The 24,513-nt window shown below is 48.4% G+C and overlaps 1 protein-coding gene across 5 annotated transcripts in view; it reads left to right on the top strand.

Annotated features, from left to right (window-relative positions):
- The window catches only part of rabgap1l (RAB GTPase activating protein 1-like), a 934,074-nt gene that overhangs the window by 903,516 nt on the left and 6,045 nt on the right, over positions 1-24,513 (top strand). For all 5 annotated transcript variants that reach the window (XM_072511773.1, XM_072511772.1, XM_072511776.1 and 2 more), the window contains 4 exons: positions 6,343-6,453; positions 7,114-7,218; positions 8,102-8,185; positions 17,222-17,293. In XM_072511773.1, the coding sequence (XP_072367874.1) occupies positions 6,343-6,453; positions 7,114-7,218; positions 8,102-8,185; positions 17,222-17,293 (372 nt within the window). The remainder of the gene's footprint in view (positions 1-6,342; positions 6,454-7,113; positions 7,219-8,101; positions 8,186-17,221; positions 17,294-24,513) is intronic.

Below are 24,513 nucleotides of genomic sequence, written 5' to 3'. Positions count from 1 at the left end.
TTGCGGCAAGACATCCCTGCTCCTGGACTCGAATCCTCTCGCAATGAAGGCCTGCATACCATTTGCTTCTTTACTGCCTAATGTACCTGCATGCTTACCTTCAGTGACTGGTATATAAGGACACCCAGGTCTTGTTGTACATTCAACTTTTTCTTTCTATAAACATTCAGATAATAATCTGCTTTCCTGTTTTTGCTATCAATGTGGATAACCTCACATTTATCAACATTATACTGAATCTACCATTCATTTGCCCAGTCACTCAGCTTGTCGGGATCTCACTGACGTATCTCTTCATCCTCTTCACAGCTCATCCTCCCACCCAGCTTTGTGTCATCTGTAAATTTGGAGATAATATATTTAGTTCCCCCATCTAAGCCATTAATATATATTGTGAATAGCTTGGGTCCAACATCGATCCCTGCAGTACCCACGAGTTACTGCCTACCATTTGGAAAAGAGCCATTTATTCCTACTCTTTGTTTCCCGTCTGCCAAACCGTTTTCTATCCATGTCAATACACTACCCCAATCCCATGTGCTTTAATTTTACATGCTAATCTGTTATGTGGGACTTTGTCAAAAGCCTTCAGAAAGTCCATATAAACCACGTCCACTGCCCCCCATCAACTTTACTAGTTACATTCTTGAAGAATTTGGTAGATTTGTCAAGCATGGCTTGCCCTTCATGAATCCATGCTGACTCTGTCCGATCTTGCCACTGTTTCCCAAATGCTCTGCTATAAAATCTTTAATAATGAATTCTAGAATTTTCCCCACTACTGATGTCAGGCTTACTTATCTATAATTCCCTGTTTTCTGTCTACCTCCCTTTTTAAATAGTGGAGTTACATTAGCTACCCTCCAGTCTGCAGGAACTGTTCCAGAGTCTAAAGAATTTTGGACTGCATCCACCATTTCTTGAGCCACCTCCTTAAGAACTCTGGGATATAGATTATCAGGCCCTGGGGAGTTATCAGCTTTCAATCCCATAATTTCCCCAACATCATTTCCATACTAATACTGATTTTCTTCAATTTCTCCCTCTCACTAACCCTGTGTTCCCCAACATTTCTGGTTATGTTATTTGTGTCCTCCTTTGTGAAGACAGAACTAAAGTATGTATTTAGTTGGCCAGCATTTCTTTGTTCCCGTTATAAATTCCCCTATTTCTGACTGTAAGGAACCTACATTTGTCTTCACCAATCTTTTTCTCTTCACATACCTTTGGAAACTTTTATAATCATTTTTTATGTCTCCGCACCCCCCCCCCCCATATCTTACTTTCGTACTTTTTCTTTCCCCCCCTTCTTAATTGTTCCCTTGGTCTTTCTTTGCTGAATTCTAAACTGTTCCCAATTCTCAGATCTGCTGTATTTCCTGGCCAACTTGTATGCCTCTTCCTTGGCTCTAATACTTTCTCTAATTTCCCATGTAAGCCATGGTTTTCCAACCTTTCCCACTTTACTTTTGCACCAGACAGGAATAAAAAATTGTTGCAGTTCCTCCATGCGCTCCTTGAATGTTTGCCATTGCCTATCCACTGTCATCCCTTTAAGTAACGTTCCCCAATCCATCATAGTCAACTCATGTCTCTTGCCATTGTAGTTTCCTTTAGATTCAGGTCCCTAATCTCAGAATCAACTATGTCACTGTCCATTTTGATGAAGAATTCTACCATAATATAGTCGCACATCCCCAAGGGACCTTGCACAACTAGATTGTCAATTATCCATTTCACATTGCATAGTACCCAATCTAGGATTGCCTGTTCTCTGGTTGATTCTTCAACATATTGGTCCAGAAAACCATCCCATATACACTCCAGGAATTTCTACTCAATGCTACTGTTATGAATTTGATTTGCCCAATCTATATGCAGATTAAAGCTACCCATAAATACAGATATTCATTTACAGCATGCGTCTCTAATTTCCTTTTTAATGCCATCCCTAACATCAACATCATATAATATCTGACACCAAGCCACATACTGCGATGGTAGAGGAGGCGACCAAGATCTTGGTGAAAAAGTTAGGTTTTAATGAGCATCTTAATGGAGGAAGATCAGATGGGGAGATGGAGAGGTTTAGAACACAGAACATCGAACATTACAGCGCAGTACAGGCCCTTCGGCCCTCAATGTTGCGCCGACCTGTGAAACCACTCTAAAGCCCATCTACACTATTCCCTTATCATCCATATGTCTATCCAATGACCATTTGAATGCCCTTAGTGTTGGCGAGTCCTCTACTGTTGCAGGCAGGGCATTCCACGCCCTTATTACTCTGAGTAAAGAACCTACCTCTGACATCTGTCTTATATCTATCTCCCCTCAATTTAAAGCTATGTCCCCTCGTGCTAGACATCACCATCCGAGGAAAAAGGCTCTCACTGTCCACCCTATCCAATCCTCTGATCATCTTGTATGCCTCAATTAAGTCATCTCTTAACCTTCTTCTCTCTAACAAAAACAGGCTCAAGTCCCTCAGCCTTTCCTCATAAGATCTTCCCTCCATACCAGGCAACATTCTGGTAAATCTCCTGGGGGCCAGGCAGCTGAAGGCACGGCCACCAATGGTGGAGCGATTATGATCAGGAATGTACAAGAGGCCAGAATTAGAGGAGCGCAGATATCTCGGAGGGTTGTGGTGCTGGAGGAGGTTCCAGAGATAGGGAGGGATTTGAAAACAAGGATGAGAATTTCAATATCAAGACATTGCTTGACCAGGAGCCAATGTGGGTCAGTGAGCACAGGGGGTGCTAGGGGAACGGGACTTGGTGTGAGTTCAGGCTGGGACAGCAGAGTTTTGGATGAGCTCATGTTTCCGGAGGGTAGGATGTGGGAGAGCAGCCAGGAGTGTATTGGAATAGTCACGTCTAGAGGTAACGGAGACATGGATGAGGGTTTCTGTAGCTGATGAGCTGGGACTTCCTAATATTTAATCGGAGGAAATTTCTACTCAACCAGCACTGGATATTAGTCAGATAAGCAACCTGATAATTTTGAGACTGCGTCAAGTGTTTAAGACTAGGGAGATTATGCTGCAATTGTATAAGGTGTTAGTGAGGCCACACCTGGAGTATTGTGTTCAGTTTTGGTCTCCTTACCTGAGAAAGGACGTACTGGCACTGGAGGGTGTGCAGAGGAGATTCACTAGGTTAATCCCAGAGCTGAAGGGGTTGGATTATGAGGAGAGGTTGAGTAGACTGGGACTGTACTCGTTGGAATTTAGAAGGATGAGGGGGGATCTTATAGAAACATAAAATTATGAAAGGAATAATAGGATAGATGCGGGCAGGTTGTTTCCACTGGCGGGTGAAAGCAGAACAAGGGGGCATAGCCTCAAAATAAGGGGAAGTAGATTTAGGACTGAGTTTAGGAGGAACTTCTTCACCCAAAGGGTTGTGAATCTATGGAATTCCTTGCCCAGTGAAGCAGTTGAGGCTCCTTCATTAAATGTTTTTAGATAGTTTTTTGAAGAATAAAGGGATTAAGGGTTATGGTGTTTGGGCCGGAAAGTGGAGCTGAGTCAACAAAAGATCAGCCGTGATCTCATTGAATGGTGGAGCAGGCTCGAGGGGCCAGATGGCCTACTCCTGCTCCTAGTTCTTATGTTCTTAAGTGATGTGACAGTGAGATAGAGCTGGGTGTCAGCGCATAAGTGGAATAAGTGATTGGTGGGATAAGTGAGTTTTTTTGGGGTGAAGTCACCATGGGACAGCTCGTAGATGAGAAATAGGAAGGGGCTAAGGAATGATCCTGGGGCAGGAGGGGCTGGATGGGGGGGCACCTGAGGTAACAGTGTGGGAAGAGAAGCCATTGCAGGTGATTCACTGGCTATGATTGGTTAATGTCAAAAATCCAGCAGGAACTGTGAAGCAAAAGCTGGCATTTAAATAGTTTATTTCGTGACTTCAGATTGGTCGAAAGCATTTTATATCAATGATGTACTTTTGAACCTGTACTGCAGGAAATGCAGCAAGTAATTAATTTCTGCACAGTAAGATCCCATAAGAGAACTGAGATAATGACCAGATAATTTATCTATTGATGTTCGTTGAGGGATAAATATTGATCAGACTCTGGGAGAACTCCCCTGCCCTTCTTCAACATAGTTTCATGGGGTCTTCTACATCTGCCCAAGATGGCAGACATTTGCTTCTATTTCACCTCTTCAGATGGACGTCACCTCTGACAGCGCAGCACTGCCTCTGTACTGCATTGGGATTGTATACGGGCAGACCCGTCAACTGTACTATGTACAGTAGATGTGATCGCAATCTCAAGGATTGGTTTGGTTTGTGTTTGACTGACAACTCCTTTTTAAATTCCAGTGTCTTTATATTCAAAGTCCCTTTGTCATTTTGTTGTGGAATATTAAAGACAAACTCTGGATGTGCAGGGTAGGATTGGCCACGTTAAATTGCCCCTTTGTGTCTAAAAAGTTAGGTGGGGCGAGGGTGGGGACGTGGGGATAGGTAGGGTGCTCTTTCAGAGGGTCGGTGCAGACTCGATGGACTGAATGACCTCCTCCTCCACTATAGGGATTCTGTGATTACCAAGATCCCGGGAGAAAGGCAGTTAGTTGAAGAACCTCATGAAAAGATAGGCAGACCTGGGTTTATAATCAAGAAAGATTAATAAATATTAACAGTAAGAACATTTCTAAAAGATTAGATCAGTTCCTGTGGTTGCAATCAGTGGTTTATTTTTTTTCAAGAAAAGCCTGATATCTTAAATTTAAAGATGATATTTAGTGTGAGTTTTAGACCGGAAACACCTTGCTGCTTCCAATCAGTAGCTGCCAAACGGGATATACTGTCCCTTTCACGTGGTGAGGTATTGCTACTCCTACTGACGTTTCTCACCAAGGGTCGAATCAAGACGTGGGGATTTGGGAGTTGCCTGTTTGGGTTGCCTGGATCACAGCAGTTACTCTCTCTCCCTCTCACAATCCTGCAGTCTTTCTCGCTCCCTCTCTCTATCCTGCAGGCTCTCTCTCTCTCTCTGTCTATCCCGCAGTCTGCCTCTCTCTGTCGTTCTCTCTCGACCCCACAGTTACTCTCTCCCCCTCTACCCCACAGTTTCTCCCTCTTTATCCCGCAGTCTCCCTCTCTGTCTCACAATCTCTCTCTTCCCCCCCCCCCCCCCCCCCAAATCCCGTGGTCTCTCTCTCTATCCCGCAGCCTCTTTCTCCATCTCCCTCTATTCTGCAGTCTCTCTCTCTATCCAACAGTCACTTACCACCTCTCTATTCTACAGTGTCTCCTGTCCCTGAACCCCTTTCTTTTCTCTGTGTCTTGCTATCTATTTCATTGCTATTTTCTCTCTCCACCCAGCTTCATCTCTGTTTTGCTCTGATTTTCTAACTCCCTCATTTCCCTTGTTGCTCTGTCTGTCCCTTCCATTTACCCCACTCCCTCTAATCATTTTCCCTTTATCCTGTGCACCCTGGCAGCACTGACTCCTGTGAACAGGTTCACTTCTCTCAGCTCTTATCTATTATAGTGTGACTGCATCACCTGACCACCGCTTCTCTGTTGCTCTCTGTATATTTGTGTCTCTGTGGTTTTGTTGTCTCTCTGAGGTTGCCTGTCTCTGTGCATCTACCTGTACCATGTCCCATTATTGTTTGTGTGTTTTCATAGAAGAATCTATAGAATCCCTACAGTGCAGGAGGAGGCCATTCGGCCCATTGGGTCTAGCCCAACCCTCTGAATGAGCTCCCTAACTGGGCACATTCCCCTGTCCTATCCCTGTGACTCCACGCACCCTGCACATCTTTGGACTGTGGCAGGAAATTGGAGCACCCAGAGGAAGCCCACGCAGACATGGGGAGAACGTGAATACGCCACATAGACAGTCATCCGAGGTCGGAACTAAACCCGCATCCCTGGTGCTGTGAGGCAGCAGAGCTAATCACTGTGCCACCCGTATTGCACAGTATTTTATTTGTCCTCTGCTGCTGTGTGTCCTTATCACTCTGTTCCACAACCTCTGTCTCCACTGCTTTGCTGCTGATGCCGTTCTACACCGAGCAGCTTCCTTGAGACCACACAACCCATGGTCACAAGACCTCCAATGCCCTCAAGGACACCTTCACTCCTCCATGACCTTCAACGAGACATATTTAAAGATGCAGCTGTCTCTGTGCCCAGGCCGCGTGACTAGGAGTGGAGGGAGGGAGGGAGGGAAGCCTGTGACTCTGGCTGAGGCCTCGGTTCTGCGACTGGGGTGAGGAGTCCCAGGCTCCATAACTGGGTCCTGCTGAGGAACCCTGCAGATGAATCCTTTGCTGTTGGCTGAGTGACCAAATCCCTGTTGATTTATTCTGTACAGCGGGAGAATCGGAGGCTGCAAGAGGCCAGTTTGCGCCTGGAACAGGAGAACGATGACTTGGCGCACGAGCTTGTAACCAGCAAGATCGCCCTGAGGAGTGACCTGGATCAGGTGAGGGAAATAACCAATTTAGACTGTGTAGAATACCTGCATGTACAAAGGTTAGAAAGAAAAGGAAAATCTTGCCTTTCTGTTGCACCTTTCACAACTGTAGGATATCCCAAACGGATTTTCAGTCAATTAAGTACTTTTGGAATGTATTGTTGGAATGCACAGGTCAGTCAATGCTCAGAGAACTCTCACGAATGTCAATATGATAATGACCAGAACATCCATTTTGGTGACTTTGATCAAGAGATTGCTTTGGCCAGAAATCTCCCCACGGTTCGCAATACTACCGAGACAACTTTTACGTCCATCTGAGAGGGCGGGGGAAGAGCGGCTACCTAATGAATGTCTCCCCTCCGACAATGGTCTCAGTACTGCACTGCTGTGTCAGATTTCATTCTGTGCTCGTGTTACTGACGTGGGATTTGAACCTGTAAGGGTCTGGCTGAAAGGTGTGTGCGCAGCCTCAGCAGAATGTCACGCGATTGATAAGTTAGAAAGCTGGGTCTGGTTCATGATGACTGCGTTAGGAGTCTGGGATTGAATGAAATTCTACACCTATAGCAAGATGCTATAGAATGGGTAAAGAGGTGGAATGTCAGATGAAGATTGATTGAAGTCTACTCTCAGTACACTGGCGCTGTGCTTATTTTCCCCACACAGATTGAAGACAAGGCAGATGTCCTCAACAAGGAACTCTTGCAAACCAAACAGAGGCTGGTGGAGACTGAAGGTGAAAAGAGGAGACAGGAGGAGGAATCAGAGCAGGTATGTAAAGGAGTGGAGTCTGAGAATATGAGGGAGGGACTGGGGGGCGGGACCCGAGCTCTGGGAAAGGGACGGAGGCCCGGGCTCCAGGAGAGAGCTGGAGGAAGCTACGGGAGAGGAAGGGTGGGAGGGAGGGAGACCAGGGGCGGAATTCTCTGGAGAAAGTCCAGAGTGGTTCTCCATTTTGCAGGGCCCCGGAGTAGGGCTCGCAGCTTCGGCTGCCGATATGGGGCCCTGCACTTCCGGCCAGGGGTCCACGCATGCCCGCGGCGGCCGCCTGATCCACATGCGGACCGGCCCCGACAATAAAGAACCCCCCCCCCCCCGGAATCACGCGTGTCCGCTGATCGGCGATTCCTGATCGCGAGTCTGGCTGTCCTGGAGGCCCCCCCCCCCCTGGTGACGGATCCCCCCCGCCCCCCACCAGGGCGGCCGGGGACTGAGTCCGCAGACTCCACTCCGAGCTCCCGCCGGGTGGAACCATGAATGAACCATGCTGGCGGGAACTCGACCAGTTGTCAGCGGCGAATCGCCGCGGCAGCCTCAGTCAATGGCCCCCGACCGGCGCCGCGTCGACCACGCATGCGATTGGTGCCGATTCTCCGGTCCCCGGAGAAACACGGGAGCAGCGCTGGACCTGCTTGTGGGCCTGACGCCCATTCTCCTCCCCCGCGCTGAGCGCGATTGCAGCGCGGAGGCTCGGAGAATCCCGGCACTGGACTCTGGGAGAGGGAGGAAGACTCGGGCTCTGGGAGAGGGAAGGAGGGAAACGTGGGATTCGGGAGAGTTAGGGAGGGAGACCCAATCCTTGTTTATATTATTTGATATTGATTGAACTTATGCCTTTGTTATTTGATTTGCTCCTTATCTTTGGCCAACACAGATTAAGGAAGTTTTCCGCAGGGAGTTGGAGAAAGCTGAATGTGAAGTCAAGAAAACCAGTGCCATCATCTCCGAATACAAACAGGTATTTACACAGAGACTAAGTTTAAACATTCTGCATGTTCTGCCAGATTGAAGGTGAGCAGATTGTGTTTAAAGTGCCAGTGTACTCTTTTGAAAAGTATTTTTAATGGAATTTTAACACTTAATATCAAAATTTACACAACACGCAAATGAAGAGGAAAAAAAACAGACCAACAACAACAACTACATCAACAACATTTATATCCCATGTTGTCACCGCGTCTGTGACCACATTCTTCATAAACATGTTTCCCTGTACATAGTTACAAAGGGAACATTTTATTTACATTTATCTTGACAGGAAAAGTCATGTCGAACCGTTGATTTTAGAGGATAAGTAGGATGTTCTGCCTCCCTGGTTCTTTACGTGTGGGAGGGCCTATGTCCCTCCAGGCATAAGGCCTGCCATCCCATCTCTCCACTCTGTCCTGCATGTCCTTCCCTTCTCCCAGGCGGTCCATCCCCCCCCATCCCCGAAAAGGTTGGTAAACCTTCTCCACGTGTCGTGGCATCTCCCCTCAGACCACCTTTATAAAAATAAATTTAAAGTACCCAATTCTTTTTTTCCAATTAAGGGGCAATTTATCGTGGCCAATCCACCTCCCTGCACATCTTTTGGGCTATGGGGTTGAGACCCATGCAGACACAAGGGAGAATGTGCAAACTCCACACGGACAGTGACCTGGGGCCAGGATCGGACCGAGGTCCTCGGCGACATGAGATGGCAGTGCTAACCACTGCACCACCATGCTGCCATAGCCCCTCGGACCCGCTGATTGAGATTTTATTTTTTCTGGTTTCAGGAATTCAGCCAGATCTGAGAGCTATTCCGAGGCTCTGGGTGGCGCTGTTAACTTCCATCCTAGCAGAGGTCTCCACTGGCGATCAGAGAGGCGTAGGCCAGGGTGTCCTCCCCTTTCCCTGTGAAAAGCTGAATGTTCTGACACCCTGAAGACCTGGCTCCATCTTAACCACCACAACCCTGGACATGGCTATCCAGAACCCATTGAGTTTTGGGCAGGACTAGAACATGTGGGTATGGTTGGCCAGTCCCCCCTGACACCGCTCACACTTGTCCTCCACCTCCGGCAAGAATCCACTCATCCTTTCCTTGGTTAGGTGTGCTCAGTGCCCTACCTTGATCTGTACCAGACTTAGCCCTGTGCATGATGAGGTGGCGTTGATCCTGTGCAGTGCCTCGACCCAGAGTCCTCCCCCTCTGTTTTGGTCTTGGTCTCTTTGCGGAGAAAATCACGCAGCTGCAAGTTGGAGTTGGAGCTTCTATGATAGTTCCCTCCGGGTCACTACTGTACCGTCCTCATACAGGTCCTTTACCCTCAAGGCCCCTCTGTCCATGTCCTAGACGTGGCATCTATCCTAGCCGGTATGAACTTATGGTTGTTGCAAATGGGGACCTCTACAGACATACCACCAAGTTTGAAGTGGTGCCTGGGCATAAAGGTAGCTCACAACTGGATGAGGCTCCATAAGTGGAACCTCTGCTGCCTGGTGGAGGAGGTGAAGAGGGACCTACAAAAATGGGACTCACTTCGGAAGGGTTCCAGGTCTTTAATGTGGCCACTACCACCGGCTCCTAGAGATGTGTGCGGGGGGCCGGGAGTAAGGCAGTGGCCAATGCCAGGCTCCATTTGTACCCAATCCGCCTCCGGCACCTTCATGCACCCCCTCACCCACTCTGCGTTTGCCACCCAGTGGTATTTGAAGAGGTTTGGCAGGGCCAGACCTCCCACGTGTTGCCCTCTTTGCAGGATGGCTTTTCGTGCCCTATGGACTCTTCCCCTCCCTTCCAGACAAAGGCCATGTTTAGCTATCAACCCTGGTGAGGGGGCGGCACGTGGCTCAGTGGTTAGCACTCGGAATGCAGCGCTGAGGACCCGTGTCCGAATCCTGGCACTGGGTCACTGGCTGTGTGGAGTTTGCTCATTCTCCCCGTGTCTGCGTGGGTTTCACCCCCACAACCCAAAGATGCACAGGTTAGGTGGATTTGCCACGCTAAATTGCCCTTAATTGGAAAAAAAAATAATTGGGTACTCTAAATTTATAAAACAAAACCTGGTGAAAAGTAATTTGGGTATGTTGATCGGGAGCGACCTGAATATGAAGAGGAACCGGGGCAGCATGTTCATCTTCATCGTCTGTACCCTTCCAAAGTGAGCCCCATCTTTGTTGGTCCCCGTGGAGAGCAGATCAAATTCCATCTGCACCTTTTTCCTCTCCACCAGCAATTCCACGGTTGGGGCCGTGGAGTATCGCCGATCCCCCTCCAGTATGGAGTCAGTCAGCCGCTGCTTGGTTATCCTCTTCTTCTTTTCCCCAAGGGCCCGATAAGCTATTACTTCCCCCCCGGTCATCGCCTTCTGTGTCTCCCAGAACATGAGACCTCCCCATTATGGTTGCAGGTTACGTAACCGTCAATGGCTTGGGATATTTTTGTACAGAATTCCTTATCAGCGAGGAGGGCTGTATCCAGCCTCCATGGTGGGCATTGGGCCTGCCCTTCTCCAACCTCACATCCATGTGCGGGGGGCACTGGTGCGGCACCGTTGCCGCTTCCACTGACGCGGTATACCATGAGCCCGGTGGTGGCGGCGACACTGCCGATTTGGGGGCAGTGGAGATGGCATAGGGGGGAGGTAGGGGCCTCAGTTTGGACCCCGATACGGAACAACCACAGGTTCGGTCCAGGTAGGATAGATGATGGGTTCCTAGGCTGGCACAAGGCGGGAATCAGAAGGATGGGGATTTGTTTATCGATGGGACTTTTGCCAGTCTGAGGGAGCTGGAGGATAAATCTGGGCTACCTTTAGGTACATGCAGGTTCGGGCATTTGTGAAAAAACAGGTGGGGGAATTTCCGCTGCTGCCTGCCCGGAGAACACAGGACAGGGTGGTCTCGGGGGTGTGGGTGGGGGATGGCAAAGTATCGGACATATACCAGGAGCTGCAGGAGGCCTCGGTGGAAGAGCTGAAGGGCAAGAGGGAGGAGGAACTGGATGAGAGCCTGTGGGCGGACACCCTGGGCAGGGACAATTCCTCCTCAGCTTGCGGCAGGCTTAGCCTGATTCAGTTTAAAGTGGTGCACCGGGTGCATATGACAAGGGCGCGAATGAGTTGGTTTTTTGGGGTAGAGGACAGGTGCCTGAGGTGCTCAGGGAGCCCAGCAAACCATGCCCATGTGTTCTGGATATGCCCGGCGCTTACGGGATTTTGGAAGGGCTTTGCAAAGGCTGTGTCCAAGGTCTTGGACACTCAGGTGAAACCGAGCTGGGGGATAGCGATATTTGGGGTATCGGACGATCCGGGAGTGAAGGAGTCGATAGAGGCCGGAGTCCTGGCCTTTGCCTCCTTGGTAGCCCGGAGAAGGCTCTTGTTAATGTGGAGGGGCGCAAAACCCCCAAGTGTGGAAGCTTGGGTCAATGACATGGCAGGATTTCTCAGGTTGGAGAAGATAACATTTTCCTTGCGAGGGTCTGTGCAGGGGTTCCTTTACTTTTTTGCGGAATGTTAGTTGGAGGTCAGCAGCAGCAGCAACCCGGGGGGGGGGGGGGGGGATTTCATTTTATTTGTAGGGGGCAGATGCCCTACTTTGTTTATTAAATTCTTAGTTCGTTAGGGGGTTAAGTTGTTTTGTTGGCACAGTGTTTTACCTTCTTTACATTATATTTTCTATTGTAGCGTTTTGAAAAATATTATGGAAAAATCTTGAATCAAAACATTTTTAAAAAATCCATGTAGTGCGGCGCGAGGTGGGAGATTACGATTGTAGCGTATTCCGCCCTTACTGCCCCTGGAAGCACCATTTTTCCTATGATGTAAAAGTCTGTACGAGAACTCTTGTGTCATTCATGGCACGGTTTCCATCTTAGGATTGGATCTGCCCATTTTTAGGTCCCGCACACAATTGAAGGTCTCCTCCTCCTCTCACTCTCTCTCTCGTCACAGTACAATAGAGGAGGATTTTCTGGAGTGTTTATGGGACTGCTTTCTGGACCAGTATGTTTAGGAACCAACAAGGGAACAGGCCATCTGGGTGTTGTGCATGAAAAAGGATTAGTTGGAAATCGAGTTGTGAGAGAACCCTTAGGGATGATTGACCATCATACGGTAGAATTCTTTATCCATAATAACCTTTATTAGTATCACAAGTAGGCTTACATTAACACTGAAATGAAGTTACTGTGAAAAGCCCCTAGTCGCCACATTCCGGCGCTTGTTCGGGTCACAGAGGGAGAATTCAGAATGTCCAAATCACCCAAGTCTTTTGGGACTTGTGGGAGAAAACCAGAGCACCCGGAGGAAACCCATGCCAACACGGGGAGAACATGCAGACTCAGCACAGACAATTACCCAATCTGGGAATCAAATCTGTGTCCCTGGTGCTGTGAAGCAACAGTGCTAACCACAGTGCCGCCCGAGGTGGATAGTGAGGTAGTTGATCGTGAGACACTCAATAAAGGTACCTATGATGGTGTGAGGCATGAGCTGGCTATCACGGACTGGAAAACATTACTGAAAGGAAGGACAGTGGACAGGCAATGGCTGCCATTCAAGGAATGAATAGGTGAACTCCAAAAGTTGTTTATTCCTATTTGGCACAAGAGTAGAAAGGGACCTGTGGCCAAACCATGGCTTACTAGGGAAATTAGAGATAGTATTAGGTTCAAAGAAGAGGCATACAAATTAACAAGAAAAAGCAATAGACCTGAGGATTGGGAACAATTGGGAAAATTCAGCAAAGGCGGACCAAGGGATTGATTAAGAAGGAGAAAGTACGACTCTCTGAAGCGCAGTGGGGGGTGAGCAAGTGTTAAACTGGTGCTTGGCCTGGGGGGTGAGGTTTCTGGTGTTGTTGGGGGGGGGGGGGGGGGGAGGGGGGGGAGACTGCTTTGCTGACAGGGGAGGAACTATGGTCGGGGAATAAATGGGAGATCGGGAGTGGCTGCTGCTCATGGGGGTACTCGGGGAAGCGGGGCGCGCGGGCCCGGGGCTGGCCTAAAAAGGGTGATGGTTAGTCGGGGGGGGGGGGGGCTGTCCAGGCTGATTTTGTGGACCGTGAGAGGACTGAGTGGGCCGGTCAAGAGGGCTCGCGTGTTCGTGCATCTAAGGGAACTGAAGGCAGACGTGGCTATGCTGCAGGAGACACATCTTAAGGTCATAGATCAGACGAGATTGAGGAAGGGTTGGGTTAGCCAGGTGTTCCACTCAGGGCTGGACTCAAAGACCAGGGGGGTAGCAATTTTGATTAGTAATCGAGTGGCATTCGAGACTGGGAGAATCATGTTAGATAAGGGGGATAGATACACAATGGTGAGTGGAAGGTTGGAGGGTGTACGAGTGGTGCTTGTGAACATATATGCTCCGAATTGGGACGACGTGGAGTTTATGAGGCGGGTGTTAGGTAAGATCCCGGACTTAGAGTCGCATAGCCTGATCATGGAGGGGGGGGGACTTTAACACGGTCATTGATCCGGAATTGGATCGGTCAATATCTAGGACAGGGAGGAGGCTGGCTGTGGCAAAGGAATTGAAAGGCTTTATGGCACAGATGGGGGGTATAGACCCATGGAGGTTTATACGGCCGAGGACGAAGGAGTTTTCTTTTTTTTCTCACGTCCATAAGGTTTATTCTCGTATTGACTTTTTTGTTCTGAGCGGGGCGCTAATACCGAGGGTGGTGGGGACGGAATACTCGGCAATTGTAGTCTCGGATCATGCCCCGCATTGGGTGGATTTGTGGGTTGGTGAGGAGGGAGGGCAGCGTCCATTATGGAGATTGGATCTGGGGTTGCTAGTGGATGAAGCGGTCTGTGGGCGGGTGAATAAGTCCATTCAGAACTATCTGGAAACAAATGACATGGGAGAGGTATCTGCGGCGATGGTGTGGGAAGCTCTGAAGGCGGTTGTTAGAGGGGAGCTAATTTCGATTTGGTCCCACAGGGAAAAGGGGAAAGGATGGAGAGGTAGAGATTAGTGGAGGAGATACTCCGGGTGGACAGGAGATAAGCGGAAGCCCCAGATGTCTATATTTGAATTTGTCTATATATTTGTTTCTGGAACACACCTCTTCATTCACCTGAGGAAGGAGCAGCGCTCCGAAAGCTAGTGTTTGAAACAAACCTGTTGGACTTTAGCCTGGTGTTGTAAGACTTCTTACTGTTCACAAAGGAAGGCATGAATAATGTAAAGAAAGTTCTGAGAAACACAAGTTTCAGTGAGGAGCTGAAGGAAATTAGTATTAGTAGAAATGGTTTGGGGGAAATTAATGGGATTGAAAGAGGACAAATCTCCAGGGCCTGATAATTTTCATCCCAGTGGAAGTGGCCCTAGAAATAGTAGATCCATTGGTGGTCATTTTCCAAAATTCTTTGGACTCTGGAATGGTTCCTACAGGTTGGAGGGTAGCTAATGTATCTCTGTTTTTCAAAAAAGGGGGCAGAGAGAAAACAGGGAACTATAGACGAGTGAGGCTAATGCCGGTAGCAGGGAAGTTGCTGGAGTCCATTATCAAGGATTTCATAGCACAACATTTGGAAAGCAGTGGTGTAATCAGACAACGTCAGCATGGATTTACAAAAAGGAAATCATGCTTGACAAATCGACTAGAATTCTTTGAAGATGTAACTAGTTGGGTTGACCTGGGAGAACTGGTGGATGTGGTTTATTCAGACTTTCAACAAGGCCTCACATAGCAGATTAATGTGTAAAGGTAAAGCACATGGGATTATGGGTAGTGTCTTGAGATGGATAGAAAGCTGATTAGCAGACAGGAAGCAAAAGTTGGAATAAATGGGTCTTTTTCTGATTGGCAGGCAGTGACCAGTGGGGTACCACAGGGATCTGTGCTAGGGCCCCAACTGTTCACATTATGTATGAACTATTTGGACAAGGGAACTTAATAAATGTATTATCTCCAAATTTGCAGAAAGTAGTTTGAGGCCAAAACGTTGTGTAATTTCAAGAAAGATTTAGATATAGCTCTTGGGGCTAATTTGACCAAGGGATATGGAGAACAGGTGGGATCAGGGTATTGAACTTTATGATCAGCCATGATCAGAATGAATGGTGGAGCAGGGTCGAAGGGCCGAATGGTCGTCTCATATTTTCTATATCACTGTATTTGTCGCCTTGAATGCAACTGTCCTGTTAACAAGTATGGCCACCCCTCTTGTCCTAGTATCGAAACATGCATGAAACACCTGTCTCACCCAGCCCTTCCTTGCCTGCAGTCGGCCCCCCATCTCTTAGGTGCATCTCGTCAGCAGGCTACATCCACCTTCAGGCTTTTGAAATGGGCAGGGACTCTGGATCTTTTCACCGGTGGTTGAGGACTCTCACATACCATGTAGCAATCCTAATTGGGGGGGGGGGGCTTCTGCCCCCCTCACCCCTCCTGTAGGGTCGGCCATACTCTGAGTTCATTTTTCTGCACAAACTTGTTGGCCTCCTGGCACGAAGTAGTACTCCTTGCCCTGAGAGGCAACCCATAGTTTGCCAGGGTAGAGCATGCCAAACCGTACCTTGCTTTTATCCAGTTCGAGTTTGGGGCAGTTAAATCCTGCTTGGTGTTTGGTCTGGTCTGCTCCAATGTCCTGGGACTAGCGGATGGACAGTCCTTCCCTTTTGCACGCTTTTGCACTTTTCACCCACCTCAGGACCCGCTCCTTATCCTGGTATCTGTTGAGCCTCACAATCATCGCCTGCTTTGGGCTGCTGCTGGAGCAATCTGTGGGCGCCGTTTACCTCTGGGGGCCCTCCTCGCCAACCAGCTTTCTGAGCATCGCTGCTAATTACTCCATGGGATTCTTCCCCTCCATGCTCTCTGGCAGCACCATGATCCGCAGGTGTTGCTGACATGATCTATTTTCCTGGTCATCTACTTTTTCCCCTCAGTCCTTCCTGACTCCTGACCAGCCTCGTCACCTTATCTAGAGTGCTGCAATCCGATCACCCTGATCCATGGAGGCTTTCTAGAGGTCTCGCGTTGTTACCTCTTGGGCCTCAAACCTTCACTCCATTTTCCCCATAGCCTCATTAATGGAGACTGCTGCAGCCTCCACTGCCACCCCCACAACTTCCACGAGGTCCTCCTTCATTGCCTCCCTGTGTTTCTGGACCTTGGAGGTGATGAAACTCATCATTTTTGCCATCAACGCCTGGGTGTGAGTTGGATCTTCCGTGGGGGCGGCCGTCGCTGGTTCCGTGCCGCCAAGAGGGCTTATCTGCTCTGAGGCTGAGGTTTCTCTCTCCTCATTTGCTGCTTTTCTGGCTAGGTTTCTGGTTCCTCGGCATGTTGGTTGGCACTGCAGTTGATGGGGGGTTGGGGTTCGGGGGATTTTCTCCCCTTTCGTGCCCGTTTGTTGGGGTGAAAGGGCCTTAACCCAAGTTCTTGGACGAGAGCCACCTTTTGTGCGACCGCTCAGCTCATGGCCGCCACAGGAAGTAAAAGTGTCAGTGTATTGAGTGGGTGTTTGAGGCTCTGAGCATGTCTGGGGCTTGTCTGTAATTTTTTTCCTGTTTCAATGGTCTGAATATTCCAAACCAGCTTTAAACTCTGCAGTTTGTTGGTGTCTTGGGCCCAGCTCTCTGGTTTATTCCAACATTAAAAAGTTGGATCGCAAGTGGTGGAATCTTGGTGGAATCTTTCCACCAATGACATCTCCTAGCCAGCGCCCCCCTGGTCCGGAGGATCTCCCCTCCCCCAGACGGTGTCGCACAAGTCTGGAGGGTCTCGCTCTAGAAGGCGTCCCCGGTCCGGAGGGTTCCCGCCCAGACAGTGTCTCCCCGGTCCAGAGTGTCCCCACCCTGCCCCAAATGGTGTTGTTACAAATAGCCCCTCCTTCCAGCCGGTGACCATCGGAGTGGATTGTGTAGGGTAATAAGTATTGTGGTTCAGATTTGGCAATGGGCCTGAGGACCTCCCGCTCTCCCATGCACTCCTCTCCTTCCCTGTGGTATACTCATTTAGCATGTTGACTAACAGGAACAGCAGTGACTCTCTCTCTCTCTCCTCTGTCCAGATTTGTTCACAGTTGAGTACACGGTTGGAGAAGCAGCAGGCGGCAAGTAAGGAGGAACTGGAGATCGTGAAGGTAGGAATCAGCTGGCTATTAGTGAGCAGTACAAGTCAGGAGTGTGATGGAATATTTCCCACTTGCCTGGTTGAGTGCAGCTCCAACAGCACTCGAGAAGCTCAACACCATCCAGGACAAAGCAGACGCCTGGTTGGCTCCCCATCCACAAACATTCACTCATTCCACTACCGACACACAGTGGCAGCCGTGTGTACCATCTATAACATGCACTGCAGCAACTCACTAAGGTTCCTTTGACAGCACCTTCTAAACCCACGACCGCTACCATCTAGAAGGGCAAGAGCAGCAGATAGCTGGGAGCACCACCACCTGGAGATTTCCCTCCAAGTCACTCACCACCCTGACTTGGAAATATATCGGCCGTTCCTTCACTGTCGCTGGGTCAAAATCCTGGAACTCCCTCCCTAACAGCATTATGGGTGTAGCTACACCCAGGGACTGGTGCGGTTCACCACCTTCTGAAGACAACTGGGGTGGGCAGGAAGCTAGATCAGTTCTTTTTAAATCTGAGATAGATAGATTTTAGTTCAGCAAAGATATTAAGGGTTATGGGGCAAAGGCAGGTCTATGGCGTTAGGTCACAGAGCAGCCATGATCTCATTGAATGGAGGAACAGGCTCGAGTGGTTGAATGGCCTACTCTTGTTCCTATGTTTCTAAATGCTGGCCTCGCCAGTGAAGCTAACGTCCTGTGAATGATTTTTTAAAAAAAGCATCTAAATGGCCCACTCCTGCATTTGTCTTTATACATACATAGAATTTACAGTGCAGAAGGAGGCCATTCGGCCCATCGAGTCTGCACCGGCTCTTGGAAAGAGCACCCTACCCAAGGTCACACTTCCACCCTATCCCCATAACCCAGTAACCCCACCCAACACTAAGGGCAATTTTGGACACTAGGGGCAATTTGTCATGGCCAATCCACCTAACCTGCACATCTTTGGACTGTGGGAGGAAACCGGAGCACCCGGAGGAAACCCACGCACACACGGGGAGGATGTGCAGACTCCGCACAGACAGTGACCCAAGCCGGAATCGAACTTGGGACCCTGGAGCTGTGAAGCAATTGTGCTATCCACAATGCTACCGTGCTGCCCTTTGTGTTGCTTCATTTGTAAGATCTGTGGTACATTGTGTGACCTCTTAAGTGTATTACATAGAACATAGAAATGAAATGAAAAATGAAATGAAATGAAAATCGCTTATTGTCACAAGTAAGCTTCAAATGAAGTTACTGTGAAAAGCCCCTAGTCGCCACATTTCGGCGCCTGTTCGGGGAGGCCGCTACGGGAATTGAACTGCTGGCCTGCCTTGGTCTGCTTTAAAAGCCAGCTATTTAGCCCTGTGCTAAACCAGCCCCTGAACATACAATGCAGAAGGAGGCTATTTGGCCCGTTGAGTCTGCACCGACCCACTTAAGCCCTCACTTCCACCATAACCCAATAACCCCTCCTAAACTTTGTGGTCACTAAGGGCAATTTAGCATGGCCAATCCACCTAACCTGCACATCTTTGGACTGTGGGAGGAAACCGGAGCACCCGGAGGAAACCCACGCAGTATTAGTAAACATCGAAATACCCAGTGACATCAGGACAGAATCACTGGAGTTTAACCAGTTAAATCGACCATGCAGACTAGTACCATATGATGTCGGAGCATGAGTAGGCATTCGGCCCATCAAAACTGCTGCACCATTCAATGAGATTGTGACTATCCTCAACTCCATTTACCCGCCTTATCCCCATTACCCTTGATTCCCTTGCTGATTAAAAATCTGTCTATCTCAGCCATGAACATACTTAACAATGGACAAGAATAAGACTGGTCCTAGGGTGAATGTGCTAAATTGGGGGAAGGCTAATTATAACAATATTAGGCGGGAACTGAAGAACCTAGATTGGGGGTGGATGTTTGAGGGTAAATCAACATCTGACATGTGGGAGGTTTTCAAATGTCAGTTGAAAGGAATTCAGGACCGGCATGTTCCTGTGCGGAAGAAGGATAAATACGACAAATTTTGGGAACCTTGGTTAACGAGAGATATTGTAGGCCTCGTCAAAAAGAAAAATGAGGCGTTTGTCAGGGCTAGAAGGCTGGGAACAGGCGAAGCCTGTGTGGAATATAAGGAAAGTAGGAAGGAACTTAAGCAAGGAGTCAGGAGGGCTAGAAGGGGTCACGAAAAGTCATTGGCAAATAGGGTTAAGGAAAATCCCAAGGCTTTTTACAGGTACATAAAAAGCAAGAGGGTAGCCAGGGAAAGGGTTGGCCCACTGAAGGATAGGCAAGGAAATCTATGTGTGGAGCCAGAGGAAATGGGCGAGGTACTAAATGAATACTTTGCATCAGTATTCACCAAAGAGAAGGAATTGGTGGATGTTGAGTCTGGAAAAGGGTGTGTAGACAGCCTGGGTCACATTGAGATCCAAAAAGACGAGGTGTTGGGCGTCTTGAAAAATATTAAGGTAGATAAGTCTCCAGCGCCTGATGGGATCTACCCCAGAATACTGAAGGCGGCTAGAGAGGAAATTGCTGAGGCCTTGACAGAAATCTTTGGATCGTCACTGTCTTCTGGTGATTTCCCAGAGGACTGGAGAATAGCCAATGTTGTTCCTTTGTTTAAGAAGGGTAGCAAGGATAATCCAGGGAACTACAGGCCGGTGAGCCTTACGTCAGTGGTAGTAAAATTACTGGAGAGAATTCTTCGATACAGGATCTACTCCCATTTGGAAGCAAATGGACATATTAGCGAGAGGCAGCATGGTTTTGTGAAGGGGAGGTCGTGTCTCACTAACTTGATAGAGTTTTTCGAAGAGGTCACAAAGATGATTGATGCAGGTAGGGCAGTGGATGTTGTCTATATGGACTTCAATAAGGCCTTTGACAATGTCCCTCATGGTAGACTGGTACAAAAGGTGAAGTCACACGGGATCAGAGGTGAGCTGGCAAGATGGATACAGAACTGGCTAGGTCACAGAAGGCAGAGAATAGCAATGGAAGGGTGCATTTCTAATTGGAGGGCTGTGACTAGTGGTGTTCCGCAGGGATCAGTGCTGTGACCTTTTCTGTTCGTAGTATATATAAATGATTTGGAGGAAAATGTAACTGGTCTGATTAGTAAGTTTGCAGACGACACAAAGGTTGGTGGAATTGCGGATAGCGATGAGGACTGTCAGAGGATACAGCAGGATTTAGATTGTTTGGAGACTTGGGCGGAGAGATGGCAGATGGAGTTTAATCCGGACAAATGTGAGGTAATGCATTTTGGAAGGTCTAATGCAGGTAGGGAATATACAGTGAATGGTAGAACCCTCAAGAGTATTGAAAGTCAGAGAGATCTAGGTGTACAGGTCCACAGGTCACTGAAAGGGGCAACACAGGTGGAGAAGGTAGTCAAGAAGGCATACGGCATGCTTGCCTTCATTGGCCTGGGCATTGAGTATAAGAATTGGCAAGTCATGTTGCAGCTGTCTCGACCCTTAGTTAGGCCACACTTGGAGTATAGTGTTCAATTCTGGTCGCCACACTACCAGAAGGATGTGGAAGCTTTAGAGAGGGTGCAGAAGAGATTTTCAAGGATGTTGCCTGGTATGGAGGGCATTAGCTATGAGGAGCGGTTGAATAAACTCGGTTTGTTCTCACTGGAACGACGGAGGATGAGGGGTGACCTGATAGAGGTCTACAAAATTATGAGGGGCATAGACAGAGTGGATAGTCAGAGGCTTTTTCCCAGTGTAGAGGGGTCAATTACTAGGGGGCATAGGTTTAAGGTGAGAGGGGCAAGGTTTAGAGGAAATGTACGAGGCAAGGTTTTTACACAGTGGGTAGTGGGTACCTGAAACTCGCTGCCGGAGGAGGTGGTGGAAGCAGGGACGATAGTGACATTTAAGGGGCATCTTGACAAATACATGAATAGGATGGGAATAGGGGGATACGGACCCAGGAAGTGTAGAGGATTTTAGTTTAGAGGGGCAGCATGGTCGGCACAGGCTTGGAGGGCCGAAGGGCCTGTTCCTGTGCTGTACTTTTCTTTGTTCTTTGTAACCCAGCCTCTACAGCCCTCTATGGTAAAGAATTCCTGCCTTTGGCCCATTCCGGATAAGTGTGAGGTGATGCACTTGGGCATGACAAACAAAGCAAGGGAATACATGGTAAACTGCAGGACCGTGGGAAGAACCATGGATCAGAGGGACCTTGGTGTGCGTGTACACCGCATCAGAGCAGGTGGATACAGTGGTTAAGAAGACAAATGGTATACTTGCCTTTATTAGCTGAGGCATAAAGATTTCATTACCCTCTGAGAGAAGAACTTCCTGCTCATCTCTGTCTTAATTGTGCGACTGATTACTCTGAGATTATGCCCTCTGGTCCTAGACTCTCCCACTAGAGGAACCAACCTCTCAGCATCTACTCTGTCAAGGCTCCTGAGAACCCTATAAGTCTCAATAAAGTCACCTCTCATTCTTCTAAGACCCAATGTGTACAGGCCCAGAGCTCTGATAGAACATCTGCTTGGAACTCGAGTCAGTCTTGCTATTGTAAAAGAAAATGCTGGATAAACTCAACGTGTCTAGTAGTATCTGTTGCTCGTTTTAGCCTTAGTTTACTTTATTCTTATTCTGTCACCTTTGCTCATGAGTCGCCAGGTATCTTTCTGATACCGCCACGTGGTTCAAGTCCAAGTAATGATTAATAATGCAACACACCGCTTAGTAAGAGTTAAATCAATGCTCATTTATTATATACAGCAATTAATACTTATCCAATAATCCTACTTCTAGACTACTACCTACCAGTAAAGGCCAATACTTAACTTTGGAAATGGCCCACCAGGTCAGGGAAACGAATGGTCTTTCGAATTGGTTCTGAGCCTGCGGGATTCAAAAGCTGGTACAAGTCGATAGTCAGGGGCGCCTATCTGGTAGCGATCGCTGGAGTAAGACTTACAGTTTTCTTGTAGAAGGGTCTCGAAGGTTGCGAGCAGGGAGAGAAGGGTCGAGTTGAACTTGGCCCCTATTCTTATAGTCCCCAGGGGCTTCCCGCCTCTCGGGGCGGACCTCTTACCTGGTTCCAAGTGATTGGACTTGGTCCCAATCACTTGGTTCGATATGGTCCAATAATGGGGCGATTCCTTGATTGGGGGGTGGTCGTCCACCTTTCTTTGTGTCAGCTCCTGCTGGCGCCGAAAGGTCTGGGTCGGCTTTCAATTGCTAATTTGTAGCAATTGTTCCCGGGGATGGCTGATTAAGATGCAGATGGCTGGGTTGTTGTGATGTTGATGGCTGCAGGTATCAGTCTGGACTGACTTCCCCAGAGGCGAATGCACTGTTTTACCTGCAGCTGTCCGTTTGAGTCCTGTTGGCTGATTTTCCCATCAGCCTCTTCCGTTCGCCATTTTAAATCGGGGTTTGACCATTCTATTCGGGAGTCAGCCATTTTACATGGCTACATATCTATGGAGCGAGAAATCGGGCTAACGTTTTCAGTCTTTGGAACTCTCTATCTTCCACTTGAAACAGTGTCATCTTCGAGTCACCTCATCGCCAGGCGATCTTCACTCCAAGCAACACCCTCATTGTGAGTTGTGGGATTGAGCCCTCTCCAGATGAAAGCTCAGAATTCAGTGTGCCAGTACCTTGATAACCTCCTCCGAATCACACCCTCTGCTGTAGGATGTACAGCTTTGGGCTTTTCGAGAAACTCTGACAAACCCCAATCTGATGAAAGGCCATTAACTTGAAACTTTAACTCTTTCTCCCTCCACAGATTCTGCTAGCTCTGCTGAGTCTTTCCAGCATTTTCTGTTTTTATTCTTTAAAAGCTAATGGAATATCAGCCTGTATCTTGGGTGCTGGAATATAAACGAGCAAAAGCTTTATAAAACTCCACCTCCAGAGACTGGGCACAGGAATGGTGTCTATCACTCCAGCGCAGTCCCGAGGGAGTGCTGCACTGTTGGAGGTGGTGGAGAGATATTGACAAATTGGATCCAAAATTGGCTGTGTGGCAGGAAGCAGAGGGCAATGGTCGAGGGGTGTTTTCCTGACTGGAAGCCGGTGTCCAGCGGGGTCCCACAGGGATCAGTGTTGGGACTTTTGCTGTTTGTGTTATATAAATGATTTAGATATGAATGTAGGAGGGTTGATCTGTAATTTTGCGGATGATCTGAAAATTGGTGGGTGATAGTGAGGAGGATAGCCTTTGATTACAGGAGGATATAGACTGGCTGGTCAGATGATCTGGTCAAATGGGTGGCACGGTGGCGCCGTGGTTAAACACTGTTGCCTACGACGCTGAGGACCTGGGTTCGATCCCGGCCCTGGGTTACTGTCTGTGTGGAGTTTGCACACTCTCCCTGTGTCTGTGTGGGTTTCACCCCCACAACACAAAGATGTGCAGGTTAGGTGGATTGGCCACGCTAAATTGCCCCTTGGAAAAAATAATTGGGTTCTCTAAATTTTTTATTTTTTTTAAAATGGACTGATCAGTGGCAAATTGAATTCAATCCGGATAGATGTGAGGTGATGCACTTGGGCAGGACAAATAAGGCAAGGGAATACATGATAAATGGCAAGAACCTGGGATGCACCGAGGATCAGAGGGATCTTGGTGTACATGTCCACCGGATGGTGGGAGTGTGGAACTCACTGCCTGAAAGGGTGGTTGAGGCAGAGACCCTCCTAATATTTAAGAAGTATTTAGATGTGCACTGCGATCCCAGGGCACACAAGGCTATGGGCCAAGTGCTGGAAAATGGGATTAGAATGGTTAGGTGGTTGTTTTTGCCCGGCGCAGATGTGATGGGCTGAAGGGCATTTTCTGTGCTTATGTTTCTAATACTCTACGGACCTCATGCAATATGGAGCCAAGTCAGCTGGATGGAATTCAGATACAAATCAGCAAAGAGATATTGACCAGGCCGTGTTCAGCAACTGCTTTTTCTTATTTATTTATTCTTGGGATGTGAGCATTGCTGGCCAGTGACTACCTCTCATCTCCTTTCCTGTCCTCACCTCTCTGCGCCTCTTACTAAGTCACATTAAACACGTACCCAGGTAATGTAGTGGTGACTGATGACCCGTGAGTAAGATTCACTGAAAACTCAGCATTTAGTCTAATGTGGTGTAGACCATTACAATAGGTACAACGTAGGGCAGCACTGTGGCGCAGTGGGTTAGCACAGCCTCACGGCACCGAGGTCCCAGGTTCGATCCTGGCTC

This window comes from Scyliorhinus torazame, chromosome 7 (assembly GCF_047496885.1).
Source record: "Scyliorhinus torazame isolate Kashiwa2021f chromosome 7, sScyTor2.1, whole genome shotgun sequence".
NCBI lineage: Eukaryota > Metazoa > Chordata > Chondrichthyes > Carcharhiniformes > Scyliorhinidae > Scyliorhinus > Scyliorhinus torazame.
The sequence above is the reverse complement of the archived record's forward strand: the minus strand, read 5'-3'. Positions and strand labels throughout refer to the sequence as shown.